General features: G+C 43.2%; 1 protein-coding gene across 4 annotated transcripts in view; it reads left to right on the forward strand.

The window, feature by feature from the left end:
• LOC139370315 (SH3 and PX domain-containing protein 2A-like) overlaps positions 1–26,317 on the forward strand; it is a 126,703-nt gene that overhangs the window by 2,807 nt on the left and 97,579 nt on the right. For all 4 annotated transcript variants that reach the window (XM_071109715.1, XM_071109714.1, XM_071109717.1 and 1 more), the window contains exon 2: positions 7,949–8,029. In XM_071109715.1, coding sequence (XP_070965816.1) covers positions 7,949–8,029 — 81 coding nt within the window. The remainder of the gene's footprint in view (positions 1–7,948; positions 8,030–26,317) is intronic.

Below are 26,317 nucleotides of genomic sequence, written 5' to 3' on the forward strand. Positions count from 1 at the left end.
CAAGAGGCCTTGGAAGTGTGTGTATGGTGAAGGAGTGTGTGTGTGTGTGTGTGTGCGTTACATTTCATTGTGTGTGCCATTTTATCTGTCCTCTCTTCTGGCTCGAAATGAGAACTCATACAAGCTCACATCTCAGTCTTGTTTTATGCAAACAGTCGGTAAAATTTGAACAGAGTGTGGAAAAAGGTCCTTTCATTACTCATCCCCCTGATCTTGAATTCCCTCCAAGCCGACCTGGTGTCCCTGGAGGAGTTCAAAGGACAAATAGATGAACAGGTTGTTGAGACATGTAGTTGTTTCGAATTGTCACTCGATGTCACTAGTTTGCGTTGCCTTGTTAGGAAGCATGTGGTTTTAAATCACACACACCACACACATACATCTACTGTTTGTTTGCTGTTGTATTTGTACTTTTGCCAGTGTCTTCTGTCTGTGTTTTGTATTACATAGTCTTGAACCATTTTTTATCCCCTGTCCCCACATGAAGTGTTCTGCCTCTTCAGGCCGTCATTGTATACTGACCAAAAAATATAAACGCAACATGTAAAGTGTTTGTCCCATGTTTCGTGAGCCGAAATAAAAGGTCCCAGAAATGTCTATGAACACAAAAAGCTTATTTCTCTAAAATGTTATGCACAAATGTGTTTACATCCCTGTTAGTGAGCATTTTTGCTTTGCCAAGATAATCCATCCACTTGACAGGTGTGGCATATCAAGAAGCTGATTAAACAGCATGATTATTACACAGGTGCACCTTGTGCTTTGGACAATATAAGTCCACTCTGAAATGTGCAGTTTTGTTACACAACACAATGCTGCAGATGTCTCTTGTTTTGAGGGAGTGTGCAATTGGCATGCCCACAGGTGTGCAGGTATGTCCACCATAGCTGTTGCTGGAGAATTGAATGTTCTGAAACAAAGCTGTAAATGTCCCAGTTCTCCCATAGCCTGCATCACCAGACATGCCACCCATTGAGCATGTTTGGGATGCTCTGGAAGGATGAATACGACAGCGTGTTCCAGTTCTGCCAATATCCAGCAATTTCGCACAGCCATTGAAGACAGCGTTCCACAGGCCACAATCAACAGCCAGATAAACTCTATGCAAGCAGATGTGTTGCGCTGCATGAGGCAAATGGTTGTCACACCAGATACTAACTGGTTTTCTGATCCATGACCTCGGTTTTTCTTTTAAGGTATCTGTGACCAACAAATACATATCTGTATTCCCAATTATATGAAATCCATAGATTAGGGCATAATTTATTTATTTCAATTGACTGATTTCCCTATAATGAACTGTAACACAGTAAAATCTTTGAAATTGTTGCATTTTGCGTTTTTAATTTTGTTCAGTATAGATAAGAATGTGTCATTAAGTGACTTGCCTGGTTAAATAAACGTTACATCAAATAGAAAGGAGGAATCAGTGGATGTTATTACTGGAGCCCTGAACACATGTTGCTGAATGTCTCAACCACCGACAGATGTTGTCTAGTCACTTTGGAGAACTTTATTTGCCTGGAACAATTAGGAAGTCTTCTTCAACCTCAGTCTTTATGAACACTATAAAACGATCAGATTATTACAAGATGGGATGTTTATTAGGGAACACATCTTAATCATCACCAACATGTACAAATTGTTATTTTTGTATATATTTTTTTTGACAATATAAATTATGTACTGTAGCACATCCCATTCTTTTGATATCCAGTAAACCACATGAAACATTGCCTCTGGCTCCATGTCATTTCTGTATGTCGACACATTCGGGAGTCACGATGCGAAGACGGACAACGTGTGTGGGCAATATGTGGGGCTTGCAATGGTAGTCCTTGCCCTTACTGTGAGAAATTGGCCATGCAGTATACTGCAACTGTACCTCACTGTGTGTGTAGTCTAGCGAAGTGGCGATTTCAAAGTGAGGCCTCTAGGATTGCGTAACCCGAGCTGTACTGTATGAAACAGGATATAATGAACAACTCTATGTCAATTGTTCTACTGTACATGACAAGACAAAGCAGAGAGAGGGAAGGGGAGAGGGAGGAGGAAATGACAGCTGAATGGACACTTTTCCACTTTTTCCTTGTCTCTCTCAGAAAAACTTCTGTTTGCCTGGTCCAGGCCTGCACTTCCTGTTTCCTGTTGTCTGCTGCACTCTTAGAAAAAAGGTTTCCAAAAGGGTTCTTCGGCTGTCCCCATAGGAGGACCCTTTTTTGTTCCAGATAGAACCCTTTTGGGTTCCAGGTGGGACCCTTTTTGGTGCCATTTAGAACCTTCTATGGAAAGGGTTCTACATGGAACCACAAAGAGATTTACATGGAACCAAAAGGGTTCTATCTGGAACCAAAAAGTGTTCTTCAAAGGGTTATCCTATGGGAACAGCTGAAGAACCCTTTTAGGTTCTAGATAGCACCTTTTCTCTAAGAGTGTGGTTGGGGAGAGGAAGAGAGAGAAAGGACGCCTGCGCTTCCTATGCCCTGGGTAGAGAAGGTAGAGAGAGGCGAAGGACGTGGAAACTGGAACTGACCACAGTTTTAGGAGGGGTGGTTGGGTTGGTGAGCAATCAGGGGCAGTATATTGGCAGAGCTTATGCAAACCTGTATTAAATGGGATTCCCACCATAGAGCCACTGCCAAACCAAAGCCCTTGGTCTAGTTAAAGTTAGACTTAGATGGCAGGATGGTTGTTTTTGTTCTCTTGGTACAGTATGACCTGGTGAATGTGTAGAGGAGACACACACACACACATGGACACACATGCGCACGTCTTCAAGCTGTCTTGTCGTCCGTAACCTCTTTTCACCTGTTCGTTTAATAAATCTGACTCTATTAGCTTTGTTGTGGTTACTATGGAAAGTGGATTTCCCTTTAGATCTATTCTCAAGCGAATAGTATTCCCATCCTTGTACTTCATTCAATCCCCACGCATAATCCATATAAAAGTCATCTGGCTAGCAGTATGTAATGCCTTTCTGTTTTATGTGTTAGGTTAAGTATAGTGTTATAGGCGGGGTTCGGTGTAATTTTGTGGCTAGGCCCACAGTCTATGCTCCACCAAGCCCTCTGCTCAGCCTTCCTCACTCTTAAACTGGGAAACTGGGAAACACAAGGGTTCTACAGAGACAGTAAGTCATTTTCTCCATTCGTAGACACAAACTATTGTAGTTTGGTTTATTTAGAGTCTTACATTGTGGTTGCTAGTCACTACATGTGGTGGGAAAGGGTGAGTAATTTGTGAAAAGCTGAATAAAAGCTGTCAAAATATAACTAAGCTAACCATAGCCGTGTAGCCTATGATTCATGGTTGATTCATGGAAATAATCAGAGATCCAATTTGCTCTTATTCGTCTTTCTCCGAAATGCCGGACATGAATGAGACTTTTGTCTCCCAACCTAAAGCCATTTGCATCACAGCAAGAGAAAATGACGAACGAGGGCTTTCTCTTGCTAGATCTGGGACACTGGGTGTCTGGGACACAAACTTGATTGATTCATTTGTATTTGTCCATGCATGTACTTTCCCTCTTTGTTTTTGAATGTTTCATCAAACCCCCTTGGCTGTTGACATGAGCGCAGAATAGAATAGAATAACAATTGAATAGACAGAATAGAATATATCGTTGCTGTATTTCATTTGGTTGCTGATGTCACAGGGTATCCAGAGAGTAATGCATGTAATTATATTGTAGTAAACTATTATAAATACTTCAAATAACAGTAATGAACTGAATCACCATTTATATCCAAACTAATTACCTTAACCTCCTATTTATATGATATATTACGTAGTCTGCTACAGTGATTTACGATTTAGGTTGGGCCCATTGTTCCATAAATCTCCCCCACCCATCTAGCTGTTAAATGTTCCGGTTGCCAAACCAAGAAGTGGGTCTGATGGTAACAGCTGATCTTTAGAAGCTAGGGCTAGCGTGCCAGCCAGTACAGGTTTAAGACTAGATTGCCAAGAGTGAAGGAAATGTTTTATGGTGTTAAATCTGGGTTCTCTGTGTACTGTACATTTTTATTTGTCACATGGACCGAATACAACAGGTGTAGTAGACATTACAGTGAAATACTTCCTACAAGCACTTAACCAACAATGCAGTTTTAAGAAAAATACAAAAAATAAATAATTAAATGTAACAAATAATTAAAGAGCAGCCGAAAAATAACAATCGCGAGGCTATATACAGGGGGCACCGGTTAGTCGAGGTAATTGAGGTAATATTTACATGTAGGTAGTTATTCAAGTGATTATGCATAGATAATAACAGAGAGTAGCAGCAGCATAAAAGTTGGGGGCATTGCAAATAGTCTGGGTAGCCATTCGATTAGATGTTCAGGAGTCTTATGGCTTGGGGGAAGAAGCTGTTTAGAATCCTCTTGGACCTAGACATGGCACTCCGGTACCGCTTGCCGTGTGGTAGCAGAGAGAACAGTCTATGACTAGGGTGGCTGGGGTCTTTGACAATTTTAGGGCCTTCCTCTGACACCGCCTGGTATAGAGGTCCTGGATGGCAGGAAGCTTGGGCCCAGTGATGTACTGGACCGTACGCACTACCCTCTGTGGTGCCTTGGTCGAATGCCGAGCAGCTGCCATACCAGGCGGTGATGCAACCCGTCAGGATGCTCTCGATGGTGCAGTTGGTTTTGTCGTGCCCTCTTCATGACTGTCTTGGTGTGCTTGGACCATGTTAGTTTGTTGGTGATGTGGACACCAAGGAACTAGAGTGTAGTAGAATAGGGGGTGTTATGCAGTAAAAGGTCATGTATAAACTTATTTATAAATACATATTAAATATAATATTATCTACATTCTCTTTTGTTTTCTGTTTTGAAATTGCAACATTGTTTGATTTGCCCAGACATGCATACTATTGAAGAATGTCTAACCGTATGGCAAGGCCGGGATTTTATCTTGATTTGAACGGTGCGGCAACACTTGACGACCCACCATCTGGGATTCCATCAGCACACCTTCTGTTGCTGGGAAGACAACTCACTCTTATAACACTGTGTTGTTCAAATGTGTTAAACCTGTGTAACATTAGAAAACAAATCTAACTCCCTCTAACTGACAACTAGGGAGTAACTTTATGTGTGTGTGTGTGTGTGTGTGTGTGTGTGTGTGTGTGTGTGTGTGTTGGTCCCCTAAAATAATGATTCAGAGTGTTTTGGCTGTGTGGACCAACAGCCGCTCACGACTGGCTGTACTTGAACCATGAGTCAACCTGCAACGCATCTACGTGCTATTTTAAAGCGTTGCTGGAATTTTTTACCCTCATCTGAGAGTGGAAAAAAAAACTTTTCAAGCTGTCAAACAGCACTATTCTCCACAGTCAATCCTATGTCAATCCAGAAATATAATTGAGGTGACACCTACAGTGTAGGTTTGTTTTGCTTTCAGGTAGTGATGGGCTGTACTAGGCTGTTAGCTCACATTAAATCCCATTCACTCCCTGAGGGACGACATAGTCTATTTTAGGTTGGGACGAGGGCATTAGGTTTAAGCTTGATATTTTGGGCGTGGGTTGTGTGGTGTGGATAGACTAGTTCTGTTTTTCATTGTGGTTCCTATGAGGATAGATCCATCTGTTCTGCTGTTTGGGATGGGATCGTTTTAACTAAGTTCTCCCTCCCTCCCTCCCTCCCTCCCTCCCTCCCTCCCTCCCTCCCTCTGTTGGCACATCCCAGAGAGGTTTTGCTCCACGGTCAAATTAAGCAGCCAAGTGGCATCGGGCGGTGGAGGAGGGAGGATGGCAACATGCCGGTCAGGTCAAAAGCATTTATAGAACAACACACCCACTCTCTGAAAGTCAGGTCAAGCCCACACACACTTGCTTGAGGCGTACACACGCACACACACACACATACACACACACATACACACACACACTTGTGGGGTGTTAGGCACCCACACCATGCAGCATGCAGCTCTTCCAGACCCTCCAAGGGAAATGGTGTCAGATAAAGTCCATATCAATGTGGATTGCTATGCACTAACACTTTCTTCATTCATCTAACCTCCCTGAGTTTTGGCTTTCCGTTTTGATTCATTACGTAGTTTCTTGTTCGGCCTTGAGCTGTAAAAATATGGTTTAATGTTTGGTGATGTATAGTGTTTCTGGTAAAGGATAGCCTACTTTGCTGAAGGTGGAACACAACATGTGAGGTCCTTACAGAATAACTTGTCTGTCTGACTACAGACTCTGTAAAGACTCCAGTAAGTAAATTCACCAACCCTCCAGTGCCACTGACTTTGGCAGCAGCAACACAAATCAAGCCAAGCCTTTGAAAGGGTAAAGTCCTATGGAGCCACTAACACCTCATTAGCTAGCATAGCATAGCCTGACAGACTTCAAGTAGACATCGCCATAGGAGTCGCTAACAGGTCACTAGCATAACATAACAGTGGCTTTGATTTTAGCATAATATTTCCATGGGAGTGAAAAGGCTAGTGCTGGAGCCGCTACTCGCTAACACAATACAAATCAAACCAAGCCGTTGACACTAACCCTATGGAGTCACTATCACGTCATTAGCTTAGCATTAGCATGACATACTTCCAGTGGCTTGGATGTTAGCGTAACATTTCCATGGGTGAGAATTGTGAAAACACTCACGTTGGAAGCTAGCCAGCAATAGCTGGTGTCATTCCAGCAGCAACAAGGCCTTTTAACACAGAGCTTTGTTCTTGGGAGAGTATTTTGTTTCAAGTGGCTGATTCTCTTACGCCAGGTCTCTTTTGTTTGGGCTAATTCTTCTAAGGCTAGCTGTTATGACTGTTCTTGGCAGGTTGCTGCAGGGACCAGTGTGTAAGATGTATTAGGATGAGGGTTCGCTGTGCTAGTAGGCCAGGGGATTAGGGAAACACCTGTGTCTGACACTTCACAAGGGGAACTTGATTTTCAATGGCCAACATATCATGAGGTGATTTTCATCTCTAGGCATAGTGAAGATGGCTATATTTCCTGAGGTGAATTGTTTCTATATTGACAAGTCGACGACATTTAGTTCTCAAAGTGCAACCATAGGCCTACACAGTGCTGTAGCTTCATTTAGCCTACTTGGTTGGCTGACAAAATCTTATTTGATTGTCAATTATTTGACAATGGCTGTTTTTGATCGCAATCTTTGCCTTGATTTGGAGTAAACGCCAGATGTGAACATGTTTGACATGCTTTATGATTATGAAGTATATGGAATCTCTATGAACTTCAACAAATTGTGTGTTTTTGTAGCAGAGATTGGGCTGAGAACAATGAAGCCAAAGGGACAATGGTTAAGGTTTGGGACTTAACCTCAAGGTCCTCAGTACTATAGCATATTAGAACGGTGAAAGGCTATGTTCAGCAGCAGTTAGCCTTGATTTTAACAGTCTAGTTTTAACGTTATGTTTGTTGCTTGCTAGTTTGTGACTTCAAATAGCCATTTCACCAGATATCCTACTGTATATTGGCACAACACTTCCTCTGTAGATATCCATCATAAAGGTCCAACCCATTCAACCGTCCTGACTGACCTCTCTTATGGGAATTTTCCAGACTCCTTGATATCTTTCCTATGTTCCCCTATGTAAGATTAAAGCCGGAGATGATATCAGCATCAATTACATTACCAACCCTCCGGGTCTGGAACATAACGGTCGGTTTCTATACGTCGTCTATCATATAAATATAGTTACTGGAAGGAACAAAACGCCTCAGACAAAGCCCCATCCACTTGAATGGGAATGGATGTTGTAATTGTAACTTGTGGCTGGGGCAGGAAGTGCAGAGGTTCAATGTTTAGAGAAGGTGAATGAGATCACCATGATGTTCACCCGCTATTACACCTTGACAGATATATGTTCGTGTCATTGACCTTTGAAGCGCAGGGGTTGTTGCCTTGGTATGCCGTGTGTCTTGTCCACAGTGTTAACCATGCGCTTCCTCTCGTTGCAGGTGTATCTCATCAATGTCACATACTCTGACAACACCTCCCACATAATCTACAGGAGATACAGCAAATTCTTTGACCTTCAGGTAATGTTGACTCTCTCCTGTCCTCGCCTACGCTCTTCAATGGATATATGTATTTCTATCCAAACATCTGGTTTTATTGAGACAGAATCATAGCAGATCAGAACGTCTATTTTTCTATCTCAAAACGGTATGCTTTCACTGTCTCTTTTTTGAGATTATACTCTGAGCGTTGTGAGGGATTATTCTTTAAAAACATGCCTGCACTGCTATTCTCCACACATGGTTGAGTCAATGAATCAATGTGAGTTTTAGTAATTGGTCTGGGAGTGGGGGAGAGGTATGGTCTGTATCTCTTGTAGCCTCAGAGACGCAGTAGTGATACAACACGTACACACACACACACACACACACACACACACACACACACACACACACACACACACACACACACACACACACACACACACACACACACACACACACACACTCATCTCTGCCTTGGCCCCAAAACGTCAAGGAGCTGACAGGCTGTTATATAGTAATTTAATGTACTGTAGCATGTTTTATAGCGGCCTGCCGAGGGACTCTCAGGTGATGTGTGTGTGTGTGTGTGGTGACTATTGGAGCGTTTCACATATAAGCTTACATGACTCTTATGTTTAACATGCCAAAACTACCCTTCAGTTTAGACCTGTATTTTCTTTGGAATGGGAGCTGGGCTGCTGCAGTAAAAACCCTGCAGGTTGAGGAGATTGTGTGTGTGTGTGTACATACACTCTCTACACCCCTGCTCTTTGCAAGCTGATAGGCAGAGTAGCAGCATAGGTCTTGGGATCTCCCGGTCATTCTGGTCAATATGAAAGAGCCATACATAGAGAAAGACTTGGGTTGATCTCAATAGCCTTAGTGTGCAGCCTGACAGGAAATGATGTTTCAATCAGGGGAGGAAGGTTCCTACCCTCAAAGGTCCCATTGATAACCAGTGGGTGCAATGGAAAATAGCCTCCCCCATAGAAGTGATTACTCCCAATGTGTAATAAAGCAAAGGTAGAATAATAAACAGGGTTGACTGAGGAAGTTTGTATCTTGGTTCCACTGCTGAAACGTAGGCTATGAGGAGATATAGGTGAGCACACACACACACACACACACACACACACACACACACACACACACACACACACACACACACACACACACACACACACACACACACACACACACGAGAGGTTCAAATTGCTGCTTGGGAGCTAATGGCCTCTAATGGGTTGTGGATGGTTTCACACAGAACTACTCAGTCACCAACAGAAAGATTGATTTAGTTAGCTTTTCTGATTGAGAAGGGCAGAGGTCCTCAGACTAGGTGGAGAGTCCAAACGTCCCCTAGACTAAGTCTATAGTTTATTGTGTTGTCAAAGAAAGCAGCATTCACAACCAAATGCATTTCTTTATTTATTCAACCTTTACTTATGCAGGTTTGTCTCACTGACATACACAGTTTTGCGAGAGAGACCTGTTAAAACCTTGATATAGGCTAGTAATGACTAGTTTTCAGTCTAGCACATCTGGCTATGCAACTGTTAATATAGCTGGCTTTGAGGATCTCTTAATGTCGTTGATCGACACAAGAGTAGGTCAAGTTGCCCCTAACCACTAGTCCAGGGTCAGATGTTTCTTTAAATCCTCCTGAAGGTTAGATGTTTGGGCTATGATACTCTGATCCTAGATCTGTGGTTAATTAAGGGCAAAACTTCCACCTCAAATCTGAGACACACGGCTGTAGTCAAAGAGACTACCATTGGCAACAATAATTGGTCTTCTCTTAATACCCTCACACAAGGGGATGTTATTAACTATTAACTAAGCCCTTATGCCAGGAGAAAGGATATACACTGGAAACTCTGTCTTTCATCTCTCTGTCTCTCTTTTTCACCCTGATGTTTTCAGACAGACCTGGAGCCTCTCTTGTGTAAACATGTATCTGGTCCAAAGAGACCCCGCTGCTCCCAGCAGCCTTTGCAAACCCTGAATGGGCAGCACCTCTCTATATCCACAGGCAGAAGCTGCACAACTGTTATTCACAACAGCTGACATAATGGATTTAGAGGACGGGTGCGAGTTGACTTTGTCCCGATGGCTCAGATGGTTACAGTGTGGTGTGGAGAAGGCCAACGTTGTGGGTTCAGTTCTAGCTCGGGCCACATGCACGGACTGTGTGTTGCTTTGGATGAATGTGTCCACCAAAATGACCAACTACTGTGAGGGTGGAGAGTTCCAAGCCGTGTAGGTCGACAGAAGCACCAGAAGTAGTTAGCACTCTGTACACGTGTAGAATATCCCGTGACCTTTGACCTCTGACCTCTCTTTAAGGTTAAGGGTTGTGTATTGGTGACACAGGACCAGAGTGTAGCATAAATAAAGATATTTGGCCTCAGTTGAATGGGTAAGGTAATACAACCCTTAATTGCATTTAGAGTACACTGTAATGTGTTTTCTAACTCGGTGAGTTTATGAATGCATTAAGGCACTGGTAACAGGATATATATTAGTGCTAGTGGGTGCCCACTGTAGTCTTTGTGTGTGTGTTCCTGTGTGTGTGTGTGTGTGTGTGTGTGTGTGTGTGTGTGTGTGTGTGTGTGTGTGTGTGTGTGTGTGTGTGTGTGTGTGTGTGTGTGTGTGTGTGTGTGTGTGTGTGTGTTATCAATGCAGAGAAGAAGCTATTAACTGGTGATAGAGAGACTATTCATTTCAAATGATACTAGAATCTCACAACAGGGAACCATCTCCTACTTCATCATTTGGATTATTTCCCCCCAATTTCTCAGCTTCAAGGAAAGGGTTGGTCTCTCTCTTTCTTTCTTTAATTATCTGTCTGTCTTTCTCTTTTTCTCTTTTTTTTCTCTTTTATTTATCTCTCTCTCTCGCTCTCTCGCTTTTATTTATCTCTCTCTCTCGCTTTCTCTCGCTCTCTCGCTTTTATTTATTGCTCTCGCTCTCTCTCTCTTCTCTGGCTCACTCTCTCTCTCTCGCTTTCCCACTCTTGCTCTCTTTCTTTTTAAAATCTTTTATTTATCGATCTCTCTCAATTTAAGGGGTTTCTTGGCATGGGAACCATATGTTTACATTGCCAAAGCAAGTGAAATAGATAATAAACAGAAGTGAAATAAACAATAAATTAACAGTTAACATTACACTCACAAAAGTTCCAAAAGCATAAATACATTTCAAATGTCATATTACGTATATATACAGTTTGTCAACAATGTGCAAATAGTTAAAGTATAAAAGGGAAAATAGATAAACATAAATATGGGTTGTATTTACAATGGTGTTTGTTCTTCACTGGTTGCCCTTTTCTTGTGGAAATAGGTCACAAACATTGCTGCTGTGATGGCACACTGTGGAATTTCACCCAATAGTTTATCACAATTAGATTTGTTTTTTAAATTCTTTGTGGATCTGTGTAATCTGAGGGAAATATGTCTCTCTAATATGGTCATACATTGGGCAGGAGGTTAGGAAGTGCAGCTCAGTTTCCACCTCATTTTGTGGGCAGTGTGCACATAGCCTGTCTTCTCTTGAGAGCCATGTCTACCGTTCTCAATACCAAGACTATACTCACTGAGTCTGTACATAGTCAACCTTTCCTTCATTTTGGGTCAGTCACAGTGGGCAGGTATTCTGCCACTGTGTATTCTCTGTTTAGGGCCAAATAGCATTCTAGTTTGATCTGTTTTTTTGTTAATTCTTTCCAATGTGTAATAATTATCTTTTTGTTTTCTCATGATTTGGTTGGGTCTAATTGTGTTGCTGTGCTGGGGCTCTGTGGTGTCTGTTTGTGTTTGTGAACAGAGCCCCAGGACCAGCTTGCTTAGGGGACTCTTCTCCAGGTTCATCTCTCTGTATGTGATGACTTTGTTGTGGAAGGTCTTGGAATCGCTTCCTTTTAGGTGGTTGTAGAATTTAACGTCTCTTTTCTGGATTTGGATAATTAGTGGGTATCAGCCTAATTCTGCTCTGCATGCATTATCTGGTGTTTTACGTTGTACACAGAAGATATTTTTGCAGAATTCTGCATGCAGTCTCAATTTGTGAAATCTTGGTTGGTGAGCGGACCCCAGACCTCACAACCATAAAGGGCAATGCGTTCTATAACTGTATTAAGTATTTTTAGCCAGATCCTAATTGGTGTGTCGAATTTTATGTTCCTTTTGATGGCATAGAAGGCCCTTCTCGTTCACAGATTTGTGGAACTTACCTCTCTATCTCTCTCTCTCCTTCCTTATTTCTCTCTCTCTCTCTCTGTCTCTCTCTCTCTCTCTCTCTCTCTCTCTCTCTCTCTCTCTCCTTCCTTATTTCTCTATCTCTCTCTCTCTCTCTCTCTCTCTCCTTCCTTATTTATCTATCTCTCTCTCTCCCTCTCTCTCTCTCTCTCTCTCTCTCTCTCTCTCCTTCTTTGTCTCTGTCTTTTCTCTATCGTTCCTCTTCAGTAGTTCAGTTTGGGTTACGTGAGGCCAGAGTTGAAAGATTGATTTTTCTCTCACTTCACCTGAGAAGTGGACAGGTCCTATCTAACAACAAGGCAGGGGATGGAAAGAGAGGGGTGAGATTAGGTGCAAGGGAAGAAAGAAAGGAAGAGGGACTGTTCTGGGGGGAGTGTGAATGAAATGACACAATCAGTGCTCTCAAACTTATTTCTGTACCTTCCCATATCCTGTTGATTACAAAACAACTCATCCGAGTCATTAGTACTAGTCAGGCACATGACTGGACCGTCCTGGCTTGTCTACAGTCATGTTAATATAGTGACTCTCTACTTATGTTCAAGTTATGACCAGTTAGTCGACTACTCTGTTTCCAGGCGTCTGAAAGGAAACCAGTTGGAACAGGAACTAAGTGTGCCCATGGGCACTGGGAAGGCCAAAGACATTTATGGGAGCTTCTATTGCTTCTTATACCAACTTAATAGTAATAGTGACACTGAAAACCCTTTTAATCCGACATATATCTTCAACATATCACCCTCGCAAGTTTTAGTTTAGGTTGTGATTTGTACGTGGAGTTTTTCCCAGTTAGGAAAAAGTCCCTTCCCTAATGATGAGTAGCCCCTGTCATTTGAGGAACCTCTGAGGGATCTGTGAATGGGCCTGTGTCCTTCAGTCTGGCACAAGGCGGGTATTTTTTTTGAAACCATTCTTCTGAAGGAGGGAACTAACAGACTGACTGATGTTTTTATGAGGCTCTCCTCCATTCTGTATTCCTCTCCACATCCCTCTCTTTCCTCTGTTCGCAAGTCTCTCTGACTGACCATGGCTTCTGACGGAATCTTTAGGTTTCGGGATGCTAATGCTACTGAAGTTTGACAAATCTTTCTCAGTTGAATATTTGAGATTGTTTATTGATAAAAAACATATGGATATTCACATATTTTGCCTTGCATTCCACTTACGCTGTCAAATTCCACTTGCATAGTTGATGTATGTTATGCCCTTTGAAAAACATTCACAAAAGCCTACTGTGTAGCCAGGACCGAGGCAGCCCATATTCAATTCAACTCCGCTCAGTAAATTATACAGTATCCCTCTGCCAGAGCTTTGAAAACGAAGGTCGCCCAAAAGTAGAATCCCTTACCCTCGGACCGAGGACTCTTTGATTGAATCACATCTAGACCACACAGCATTATTGATATGGCATCTCCAAGGATGGACGGCTGAATAGCTTCAGCTCCCTCGGCCCCCTCGTTCCTCTTGGCCCTCTCGTCCTTGTTGGTGCTCTTTGGATGTTCTGTACTGTGCTGCTGCGCTAGGCAAGGCTAGGCTGGGCAATAGGGTTCCCATTGTCTAGGGTCAGGAATAAAGGACTACTTTATGAGCCCAGAGTGGAGAAAGAGGGAGGGAGGAAGGGAGAGAGAGAGACACATAGGGAGATAGAGCGAGATGGAGAGGGATCAAATCGAATTGTATTTGTCACATGCTTCGTAAACAGCGGCTGTAGGCTGACAGTGAAATGCTTACGCACGGGTTCTTTTCCAACAATGCAGAGTTAAAGATTTTTAAAAAAGAAAAAAGGAAATAGAAATAGTGACACTAAAAACACAGTGAATAACGAATAACAATAACGAGTAAAAATAACAAATCAAATATAATTTTATTGGTCACATACACATGGTTAGTATATATTAAGGCGAGTGTAGTGAAATGCTTGTGCTTCTAGTTCCGACAGTGCAGTAATGTCTAACAAGTAATATAACAATTCCCCAACAACTACATAATACACATAAATCTAAAGGGATGGAATAATAGTATGTAAATATAAATATATAAACATGACTATATACAGAGGGTACCAGAACCGAGTCACTGTGCAGGGGTACGAGGTAATTGCGTCAGTTGAAGTCGGAAGTTTACATACACTTAGGTTGTAGTCATTAAAACTCGTTTTTCAACCACTCCACAAATTTCTTGTTAACAAACTATAGTTTTAGCAAGTTGGTTAGGACTTTGTGCATGACACAAGTAATTTTTTCAACAATTGTTTACAGACAGGTTATTTCACTTATAATTAATTGTATCACAGTTCCAGTGGGTCAAAAGTTTATATACACTAAGTTGACTGTGCCTTTAAACAGCTTGGAAAATTCCAGAAAATGATGTCATGGCTTTAGAAGCTTCTGATAGGCTAATTTACATCATTTGAGTCAATTGGAGGTGTACCTGTGGATGTATTTCAAGGCCTATCTTCAAACTCAGTGCCTCTTTGCTTGACATCATGGGAAAATCAAACAAAATCAGCCAAGACCTCAAAAACAAACGAGAGACCTCCACAAGTCTGGTTCATCCCTGGGAGCAATTTCCAAATGCCTGAAGGTACCACGTTTATCTGTACAAACAATAGTACGCAAGTACAAACACCGTGGGACCACGAGGCCGTCATACCCCTCAGGAAGGAGATTTTCGCACTTTGGTGCGAAAAGTGCAAATCAATCCCAGAACAACAGCAAAGGACCTTGTGAAGATGCTGGAGGAAACAGATACAAAAGTATCTATATAGACGGTAAAACGAGTCCTATATCAACATAACCTGAGAGGCCGCTCAGCAAGGAAGAAGCCACTGCTCCAAAACCGCCATTAAAAATCCAGACTATGGTTTGAACTGCAAATGGGGACAAAGATCATACTTTTTGTAGAAATGTCCTCTTGCCTGATGAAACAAAAATAGAACTGTTTGGCCATAATGACCATCGTTATGTTTGGAGGAAAAATGGGAAAATTGCAAGCCGAAGAACACCATCCCAAACGTGAAGCACGAGGCTGGCAACATCATGTTGTGGGGTGCTTTGCTGCAGGAGGGACTGGTGCACTTCACAAAATAGATGGCTTCATGAGAAAGGAAAATTATGTGGATATATTGAAGCAACATCTCAAGACATGAGTCAGGAAGTTAAAGCTTGTTCGCAAATGGGTCTTCCAAATGGACAATGACCTCAAGCATACTTCCAAAGTTGTGGCAAAATGGTTTAAGGACAACAAAGTCAAGGTATTAGAGTGGCCATCTCAAAGCCCTGACCTCATTCCCATAGAAAAGTTGTTACACCAGCTCTGTATGTAAACTTCCGACTTCAACTGTAGGTAGGGTTAAAGTGACCAGACAACAGGATAGATAATAGACAGTAACAGCAGCAGCGTATGTGGTGAGTGTGAAAGTGTGTGTGTGTGCCGTCAGTATGCATCTGTGTGCATGTTATGTGTGTGTTGGAGTGTCAGTGTAAGTATGTGTGAGTGTGTGGGTAGAGTCCACTGTGTGTGCGTAGAGTCAGTGCAAGAGAGTTAGTGCAAAAACGGGTCAATACAGGTAGTGTGGTTTGCTATTTGATGAGCTATTTAGCAGTCTTGTTTAGAAGTCTTATGGCCTGGGGGTAGGAGCTGTCGTGCCTTCTTCACAACTGTGTGGGTGTGTACGGACCCATGATAGATCCTTAGTGACGTGGACACAGAGGAACTTGAAGCTGTCAACCCGCTCCGCTACAGCCCCTTCGATGTGGATGGGGGCGTGCTCGGCCCTCCGTTTCCTGTCGTCCACGACCAGCTCCTTTATCTTGCTGACGTTGAGGGAGAGGTGGTTGTCCTGGCACCGCACCGCCAGGTGTCTGCCCTCCTCCCTATAGGCTGCCTCATCGTCATTGCGTCGTCAGCAAACTTGATGATGGTGTTGGAGTCTTGCGCGACCACGATGGAGGAGAGAGGCCCAGATTGGAGAGAGTGTTTTTCAGCTGTGGGACAGGAAAGACACCTACACGTCAGACACAGGCACTATTCTTGTGCTTCGTGCTTAGCGCCGCTGGCGTACAATTGGGCACTTCACAGGACAGACTGGCTCGGGTCTTCGCTCAGGTTGGGACGGAGGGGGAAATACGGAGGGGGAAATATGTAGCCGTTTCCCACAGCCTTGGCGCAAGGGATTAGGAGAGAGAGCTAAATTTAGGATGAATAAACGGAGTGCAGTCTGTTTGTGGGACGTTTCATCATGGCCCAAAGCTCACACTGTGGCTAAGCTGAGGAGTGGCTATGCTGAGGAGTGGCTATGCTGAGGAGTGGCTATGCTGTGGAGTGACTAAGCTGAGGAGTGGCTAAGCTGAGGAGTGACTAAGCTGAGGAGTGGCTATGCTGTGGAGTGACTAAGCTGAGGAGTGGCTAAGCTGAGGAGTGACTAAGCTGAGGAGTAACTAAGCTGAGGAGTGACTAAGCTGAGGAGTGACTGAGCTGAGGAGTGGCTAAGCTGAGGAGTGACTAAGCTGGGGAGTGACTAAGCTGAGGAGTGGCTAAACTGAGGAGTGGCTAAGCTGAGGAGTGACTAAGCTGAGGAGTGACTGAGCTGAGGAGTGACTGAGCTGAGGAGTGACTGAGCTGAGGAGTGACTGAGCTGAGGTGCGTTTAGGGGGAAGGAGAGAGAGAGAGTGAGAGGGAAAGAAAGAGAGAGGAGAGAGAGACCCACCTAGCCTTCGTTGTTTAGGTTAGCAGCACTAGTGTTTCTCTACTCTGTACGTGTGTGGAGGAGAAGGAGACTTCAGTGTGACTGCTTTGTGTTCTCTGTGAAGAGGTTGAGAGCCCCTTGTCAAGGACTGGAAGTCATTGTGTGTGTGTGTGTGTGTGTGTGTGTGTGTGTGCATGCATATATGTATGGCAGAGAGAATCCTTGCCTGTTTGCATGTTTCTATCTTTATACAGTATAGGTGTGTGTGTGTGTGCATAACATGTACAGTATGTACACCACTGTGTGCCTGTCTGTCAGTTTCACACTCCAGTCTCTCATTGCCCTCCAACACTCTTTTCATCTAGTCAAATATTTCCAATGCCTTGCACTGGGCCAACAGCTCTTTCCTGTTTACTTCTCCCATCTAACCACCTGTTATCAGAAGACATATGGCCACTGAAAGACTTCGTCTGTAGCTCTCTCTCTCTAACTCTCTCTCTCTCTCTCTCTCTCTCTCTCTCTCTCTCTCTCTCTCTCTCTCTCTCTCTCTCTCTCTCTCTCTCTCTCTCTCTCTCTCTCTATATATATATATATATATATATATATATATATATATAATTACAGGCCTCCTGTTCAACTCAAGGTCTTCTCAGGCTGAGGGGGAGTCTCAGTCGATAAAAACACTTGAAAGGTTTTTCCCTTAAACATCAATAGCTAGTGCTATGGCTTGCAGAGTGGAGTCGTTCAAGGTTTCATAGAAATGTCCTTTGGATTTTTATAAATAATACGTTTTTTGATTGAAGGAAGGTACATCTCTTTGTCCGAGAACACACTGTGTAAACTGTTTTTAGTTTGCAGGGCGGTCGCAGTGGATAGACATTACACAGAGTTGAAGGTTGGTTGGAGAAATTGTACTGTTGTGGCAGTGACATCTGAGTATAGTATGAAATAGCAGGGTTACATTTACAGCTACAGCTCAGAGAATGTGGCTTACAGGATATAGAATACATACCCATACATTAATAGGGTTCTGTGTTTTTTCCTGATCAGGGTAAAGGTTCAAGACCACACCCATATAGGCTACAGGTACAATACTCTAGAGCAGGGATCATCAACTGGTTGGGGGGCCTGAACATAATTACAAATCATTTGTAGACAGCAAATTGACCGCAAGAAGCCCAAAAATATATCATATTTGACTAAAACATAATAATTTGAAACCTTGCTTGACATTTGAATACGATCACATATACTGAGTGTACAGAACATTAGGAACAGCGCCCTAATACACTCTCCCTTTGCCCTCAGAACAGCCTCAATTCGTCAGGGCATTGACTCAGTTGTCGGATGCGTTCCACAGGGGATGCTGGCCCATGTTGACTCCCAACGCTTCCCACATTTGTGTCAAGTTGGCTGGATGTCCTTTGGGTGGTGAACCATTCTTGATACACTCGGGAAACTGTTGAGCGTTAAAAAACCAGCAGCGTTGCAGTTCTTGACACAAACCGGTGCGCCTGGTACCTTCTACCATACCCTGTTCAAAGGCACTTAAAATGTTTTGTCGTGCCCGTTCTCCCTCGGAAAGGCACACAAACACAATCCATGTCTCAATTGTCTCAAGGCTTAAAAAATCCTTCTTTAACCCTTCATTTCTACTGATTGAAGTGGATTTAACAAGTGACACCAATGAGGGATCATAGCTTTCAGCTGGATTCTATGTCATGGAGAGAGCACGTGTTCCTAATGTTTTGTACACTCAGTGTACAGCTCTCTATTATGCGTGGGAATACTTTGGAACAGACACCCAAAATTAAAATCACTTATATATATATATAAAATCACAAATATAAATGTTTTTTTGCTCAGAAACCATGGAGGGCCAAATAAAATCACCCGCAGGCCAAATTCGTCAGGTGGGGAACTCTAGTTAACTATAAAACCACAAAGGACCTCTGTATGACGTGTCTCATGCCACTTTCCTGGTATCCTATCCTCCTTAGCTATAGGTAGCATTGGTTAGTGGACCGGGTGTCCTTCTATGCCATTGTAATAGCTATAGCTCCTCTCCAGCCGAACCCTTGGTTAGTGTTAATGAACAACGGTTCAGTCAACAGCAGTCCTGTCTGTCTGTCAGTACACGGCTTCTCATCACTACCTCGTCAGCCTGGAACGGCCCTGAACCTGGCTTCTCTCTCACACAGTGGTTCACACCGTTAATTATAATCCGGCTGTCTCTCTCTCTCTCTCTCTCTCTCTCTCTCTCTCTCTCTCTCTCTCTCTCTCTCTCTCTCTCTCTCTTTCTCTCTCTCCCTCTCTCTGTCTTTCTTCCTCGTTTCTGTCTCTTTCCTTTCTTGTTTTGCTCTTAATGGAGAGCGAATTCTCAACTAATCTGAGGCCCACTCCACCTACAGGTCAAATGCATTAGCTTTCGCACAGCTAGGGGCTAGAGACTTTTGAGGATGGTGGTCTTGTGAGGATTTGTGTGCGCGTGATGTATTGCTGCTGCTCATCCCAATTACCCAGCCAATCTTTATATTACAGATGATCCAATTTCACCCTCTCTCCTCTCTCTCTCTGGCTTTCCCCCTCAATCGGATTACATCTGATGGGGATAGGCAGGAGGAGCTTTGAGGAAAGATCTTCAGTTCAGATACAAAATCCCTTTTTAGAAATAGACCGACAAAAACACAACTTTTCATTTAAACCTTGATTTATAAAGGTTTGCCTCAAAAGTATTTTGCCGGAAATCATGTTCAAGACAGCAGCTGGCATTCTCAACCGTGTCCTATGACCAGATTCTCAACTCTGCCCCACTTTTCCTTTGAACTATATTGTCTTATAATGAAATAGACCTGAAATAACCCTGTTTTTTTTTTTTTGTGGAAAGGAGAAAAATGCAATCTCTGTCAGGAGTCTCATTTCCCCTCCACGCCCTTGGGAGCGCGGGCAGAGCGTACGGGGCACACACCAGGGGCGCTGGCATCCCTTCCTGCTGCCTCTCTCTCTGGGCTTGTGGTCTGGCCACGTGGCTCAAAGTTTGTCCCGATTCCAAGCATGGAAACTCTGAGAATGTTGGCTGAGCGCTAGGTTAATTTAGGTACCGTTAGAGGGCTGAAGGCTCTCTCTCTCTCTCTCTCTCTCTCTCTCTCTCTCTCTCTCTGCTGGCTGGCCTATTTTTCTACCTTTAACTGAAGCAGAAAGCTGCAGTTGGTAACCTGAAGCCATGTTCTTTGTGCTTTGATGGGGTTTGTGCCCACTGGCCACAGAAGTAGAGGTTGTTCTGAATCAAGGGTAGAGTTAGTTGTGGTCAGGAAGAGGGTGGCAGGGTTACTGGAAAACTACCGTCAAAGCTTTCAGGATTGACAGCAACATTTACTGCGATAACTACATTGATATCAGACCCCTTGTCTAGAGTGCCAACCTTCTCACACTAAGAGAGTGAGACATGATACTGGTTTTGTTTCCCACAGTATTTAAGTAATGTACTATGATGGGAATTTTCAGTGTTTCTCTCGCGTTCTTTCATCCCATGGGCTCATGCTTTCTCGAGCACTTCGGGAACGTAGAACAACCGCAAGACAAGAGTTCACCTGTGTGTTATAGTGTACAGATCTAGACCCAAAGATCCATTGGGTCTTTCCAGTTCCCACGGTTGTGTAATAACGCCTACAAAAGCGTGTTAATGACCAGCCCCAAAACTACGGCACCAAGCCTTGGGATACACAGTAAGCTTGAAATTCCAACCCCCGGATCCCATTCCCATTCCAATCCCTGGATCCCATTCCCGTTCCAATCCATGGTATGATGATGATGGGCTTCCTAAGACTTCCATAGCCTTTCCCTGGAGTCTTGTTCCAGGCCAAGGCCGGATCTGGAGTCTGGAAGCTGGAAGAGGAGAGCTGGAGCTATGATGGACATTACCACATCCCAGCACCTGTTGCCTTGGGACTGGGGAGCTTCAAGTGGAACCTACAGGGTTACAACCTAACAACACTCCCCATTGACTTTACCAGAATATAGCAAATTTCTCCAGAAACTCGAATCCATACATCACCTCACCCCCTTCTGAAATGGGTTAATACATGTTCCATCAAGACACCTGGAGGCACCGAGCTGTGATTTGTCGAGATCGAATGCCAAGGTCCCAATTTATATATAGAGCCGCAACTGTGAATGATTGTGTTTGGAAGGAGCACTAGCTCGCTATTCGCTAACCCCTGTTCCCCCGGATCCAGACATCTGTCTCTAGAAACTCGATACCTCAGGCCACTAATGCGTGTCCAGACTTGATTCATGTTGTCCATTCGTCTCCTCAGTCGCTCTGTCTTTTGTGTGGATAGCGCTGGAGTGGTAAAGCCTGGTCCCAGATCTGTTCGTGCTGTCTTGCCTAACTCACATGGTCAATATCACAAGATAGCACAAACTGATCTGGGAACAGTGGTAGGATTAAGAAGGAATAAGGGAAGAACCTGCGTTCTGTTCTGGCAATACTAGACAGGCAGAATATCAATTAGTTTGAACCCTTCCCTCCCTCCCCCTTCAGCCCCCTTTCATTTCCTGCCTTGTTTACACCAACATGTCTTGTAATTAGTGGATTAAAGCGAGTTGCTAGAGAGAGAGAGAGTCTAGGGCTGCATCTCACACGGCACCCTATTCCCTCTATAGTGCACCACGTTTGACCAGGTTCCAAAAGGCTCTGGTCAAAAGCAGTGCAATGTACAGCATAGGGAGGAGTGTACCATTTGGGCCGCAGACCCAGGAAATAAATGAATCCGCCTCCGCCCACCATTACAAGCTACAAAGACTCACTATGTTGACACTACACTGAGTCAACCTGACTGCTGCTGATTGTTTAGAGTTGGTTTGATTCTCAGTCGGACCATGTGATCATTACCGTGGAAATGGTGGGATCCCATGGTTCTTCAGTGTTATGTGGGTCGTGAGTTTGTTTCATAAGTGGGGAGCTGCCAAGTGTGTGCGTGTGTCTTTGTGTGCTTGTGCGTCTATCTGTGTGTGACTGTGTGTTCTGTCACTGAGCTCTGTCAAATGTGTGGTTCAACCAGGGGTAGCTCCTCTTGAGTCACTCTTCACAGGTCACATGACCGTCAACAGGAAGTGAAGCGTGTCCATGAGCTCTCTCTCTCTCTCTCTCTCTCTCTCTCTCTCTCTCTCTCTCTCTCTCTCAGTTTGATTCAATTCAAAGGGGCTTTTTTGGCATGGGAAACGTAATGTTTATATTGCCAAAGCAAGTGAATAAACAAAAGTGAGAAGAAACAGATTTAACAAAAACATCAACAAAAAACTATTAGAAATAGTAAACAGTAAACATTGCACTCAAAAAGGTTTAAAAAGGATATAAGAAAAATATATTATATATTATTATATATTATATTATAAAATATATTATATTATCAGAACACTGTACATAGCTCATCTCTCTCCTCTCTCTCTCCTGTCTCTCTTTCACTCTCCTCTCTCTCTTTGTCCTCCTGTCTCTCTCTTTTCTCTCCATCTCTCTCCTCTCTCCCCCTCTTTCTCTCCCTCTCTTTCTCTCTCCTCTCTCTTTCTCTCCCTCTCTTTCTCTATCTCCTCTCTCTCTCCCTCCCTCTTTTTCTCTCTCTCTCTCGCTCTCTCTCTCTTTCTCTCTCTCTCCCTCCCTCTTTTTCTCTCTCTCCTCTCTCTCTCTTTCTCTCTCGTTCTCTCTCGCTCAAACTCTCTCTCTCCAATACACAGTGGACTCTTTAACTTAAATCCCAACTCATTCCCACAACTCCATATATGGCGTGCCTATTATAAGCCACTGTGCATGATATGAAGAGGGGCCTGCTGCAGCTGTGGGCCGTAGCCTACAATGTTATCCATATTCAAAGCACATTTCCAACACCAACGCCTTGTTACAGTGCACCTCGGATTTCGCCAGCAGTGGCGGGTTCACGTGCTAGTCGGAACTGTTGAAGCTAGGGTTCTAAATGTCTTTATGCGACCAATAACATTTGATTTGATTTGACTAGGGAACTCAGAAACGTACGTCTTGCTAACTGGTTGTAGTTAGTTCAACCAGTTAGCAAGTCGGACATTTCGGAGTTTCCGTTTTTTCCCCGACTAGCATGTGAATGCAGCAATAATGATAAGTCCTCATAGCAGAGATGATGTAGGGATAGAATTCTTAGAGATACTCACTGACAATAGAGGTAAAGAAACATGTTCTGTGTGTCTCTTTTTTCCCCGACCTGACTCCTCTAATAGTGGTCCAGAGCCTCACAGTCTTATCCAATCAGAATGCTTCAGAACACTCACACTCATTCTTTCTAGGCTGGTTACCAAGGAGACAGAGTCAGGTCTGAGAAGTAGTAGCTACAGCCATAGTCCCAGTTGGTATTAGATAGAACGTTGTGGCCCTGCTCGCCTGTGGGGGAAACAACCTGTGGTTACCTAGGTTACCCCATTGGCTCACAGCAAAAACTTGACCTTTTTCAGATGCAATTTTTTGTGTTGTCCACTTGTTTTATTCAATTACAAAACTACATTTGAGAGAAGTACAAGATGTCTAAAGATGACTTTTCAACATTGCCTGCTCGCGAGCGTTGTCACTACTTAGAGAAACATAATATTGAAGGGCTTCCCTCTCGCCCCTTTTCATGACGGTGCTAGCAGCGTGAGTGCTAGCTAATTAGCTAAGACCAACAACACAAATAGATGGACTATACAGCTACAAGTAATGAGTGGCGTTACAAACGGACAACACCAAGCAAGTTTAAAAAAAAAATTAAAAATTAAATTTTCATTTTATTTTAAGGGGTGGATCAGCTTAATATTGCGGATGTTGCTTCCAATGTAATTGTCTGCATCATTTCCAATCCCCCGTATTTTTGGGGTAAATATATATATACAGTGCCTTGCGAAAGTATTCGGCCCCCTTGAACTTTGCGACCTTTTGCCACATTTCAAGCTTCAAACATAAAGATATAAAACTGTATTTTTTTGTGAAGAATCAACAACAAGTGGGACACAATCATGAAGTGGAACGACACTTTATTGGATATTTCAAAATTTTTTAACAAATCAAAAACTGAAAAATTGGGCGTGCAAAATTATTCAGCCCCTTTACTTTCAGTGCAGCAAACTCTCTCCAGAAGTTCAGTGAGGATCTCTGAATGATCCAATGTTGACCTAAATGACTAATGATGATAAATACAATCCACCTGTGTGTAATCAAGTCTCCGTATAAATGCACCTGCACTGTGATAGTCTCAGAGGTCCGTTAAAAGCGCAGAGAGCATCATGAAGAACAAGGAACACACCAGGCAGGTCCGAGATACTGTTGTGAAGAAGTTTAAAGCCGGATTTGGATACAAAAAGATTTCCCAAGCTTTAAACATCCCAAGGAGCACTGTGCAAGCGATAATATTGAAATGGAAGGAGTATCAGACCACTGCAAATCTACCAAGACCTGGCCGTCCCTCTAAACTTTCAGCTCAAACAAGGAGAAGACTGATCAGAGATGCAGCCAAGAGGCCCATGATCACTCTGGATGAACTGCAGAGATCTACAGCTGAGGTGGGAGACTCTGTCCATAGGACAACAATCAGTCGTATATTGCACAAATCTGGCCTTTATGGAAGAGTGGCAAGAAGAAAGCCATTTCTTAAAGATATCCATAAAAAGTGTCGTTTAAAGTTTGCCACAAACCACCTGGGAGACACACCAAACATGTGGAAGAAGGTGCTCTGGTCAGATGAAACCAAAATTGAACTTTTTGGCAACAATGCAAAACATTATGTTAGGCGTAAAAGCAACACAGCTGAACACACCATCCCCACTGTCAAACATGGTGGTGGCAGCATCATGGTTTGGGCCTGCTTTTCTTCAGCAGGGACAGGGAAGATGGTTAAAATTGATGGGAAGATGGATGGAGCCAAATACAGGACCATTCTGAAAGAAAACCTGATGGAGTCTGCAAAAGACCTGAGACTGGGACGGAGATTTGTCTTCCAACAAGACAACGATCCAAAACATAAAGCAAAATCTACAATGGAATGGTTCAAAAATAAACATATCCAGGTGTTAGAATGGCCAAGTCAAAGTCCAGACCTGAATCCAATCGAGAATCTGTGGAAAGAACTGAAAACTGCTGTTCACAAATGCTCTCCATCCAACCTCACTGAGCTCGAGCTGTTTTGCAAGGAGGAATGGGAAAAAAATTCAGTCTCTCGATGTGCAAAACTGATAGAGACATACCCCAAGCGACTTACAGCTGTAATCGCAGCAAAAGGTGGCGCTACAAAGTATTAACTTAAGGGGGCTGAATAATTTTGCACGCCCAATTTTTCAGTTTTTGATTTGTTCAAAAAGTTTGAAATATCCAATAAATGTCGTTCCACTTCATGATTGTGTCCCACTTGTTGTTGATTCTTCACAAAAAAATACAGTTTTATATCTTTATGTTTGAAGCCTGAAATGTGGCAAAAGGTCGCAAAGTTCAAGGGGGCCGAATACTTTCGCAAGGCACTGTATATCCATACACACATGCATACATATACACATATATACATACACATACCTATATAGACATACATACTCTTTTTTAAGAATATACCTTTATTATTATTCCCCGCAAACCCTTCTGCCGATCCCCCAATTGGAGTAAACTAATAAACACTACTGCTTCTACCTTCAATCCATACATCTTATACACACTCTACAGACACAGTCTACTTTACAATAGTTCTCTCTTGTTTGTTCTTAGTCCTTCCTCTATTTTTGATGTCCATCCAGTTTGATTTCTATTTGTAACTGTGCTATTTCACAAGAGTTCTGAACCTATATACATTTTACAGATCCCGTATGCTTTACATTGTTTACCTTAACACCAAGCAAGTTAAATGTCTTACCTGTGATGAAATGTTTTTCCACAGACATAGGTACGTGTAGCCTACTTGGACACGAAGACCCCACATTCCCCACTCTCCAACGCCAATTAGCCCGAAGCCACAGCACAGGGCTCATCTAGCAGGCTCTATATCCCTACAAGAGGGGGCATTGCGAACCGTAGGTCGGGATTTTTTTTGACCGGGTTACATTAAACAACACAGCAGCTTTTCTGCATGTTTTGTTATTTCTGTATAGCAAAAAAAAAAAATTGAAACAAAGTTGCCTCTTATACAGTGGGGGTAAATTGTTGGGCGTTGTCGAGGAGAATGTCGTATAATTCCGTAAATACAGACTGGGACTATTGTTCTGAATGAGGCTGCGTTCTCGTGTTCTTTTTTCTTCTCCATATCGTCCTGGGATTTTTATTCCCACCTGTTTTGCTGGTGCCGGAATTAGCGCCCCTCGCCCCTGTTCAGAGAGACAACATTTTTCTGTGGTCCCACATTT

The sequence above is a fragment of the Oncorhynchus clarkii genome, chromosome 17 (genome assembly GCF_045791955.1).
Source record: "Oncorhynchus clarkii lewisi isolate Uvic-CL-2024 chromosome 17, UVic_Ocla_1.0, whole genome shotgun sequence".
Lineage (NCBI taxonomy): Eukaryota > Metazoa > Chordata > Actinopteri > Salmoniformes > Salmonidae > Oncorhynchus > Oncorhynchus clarkii.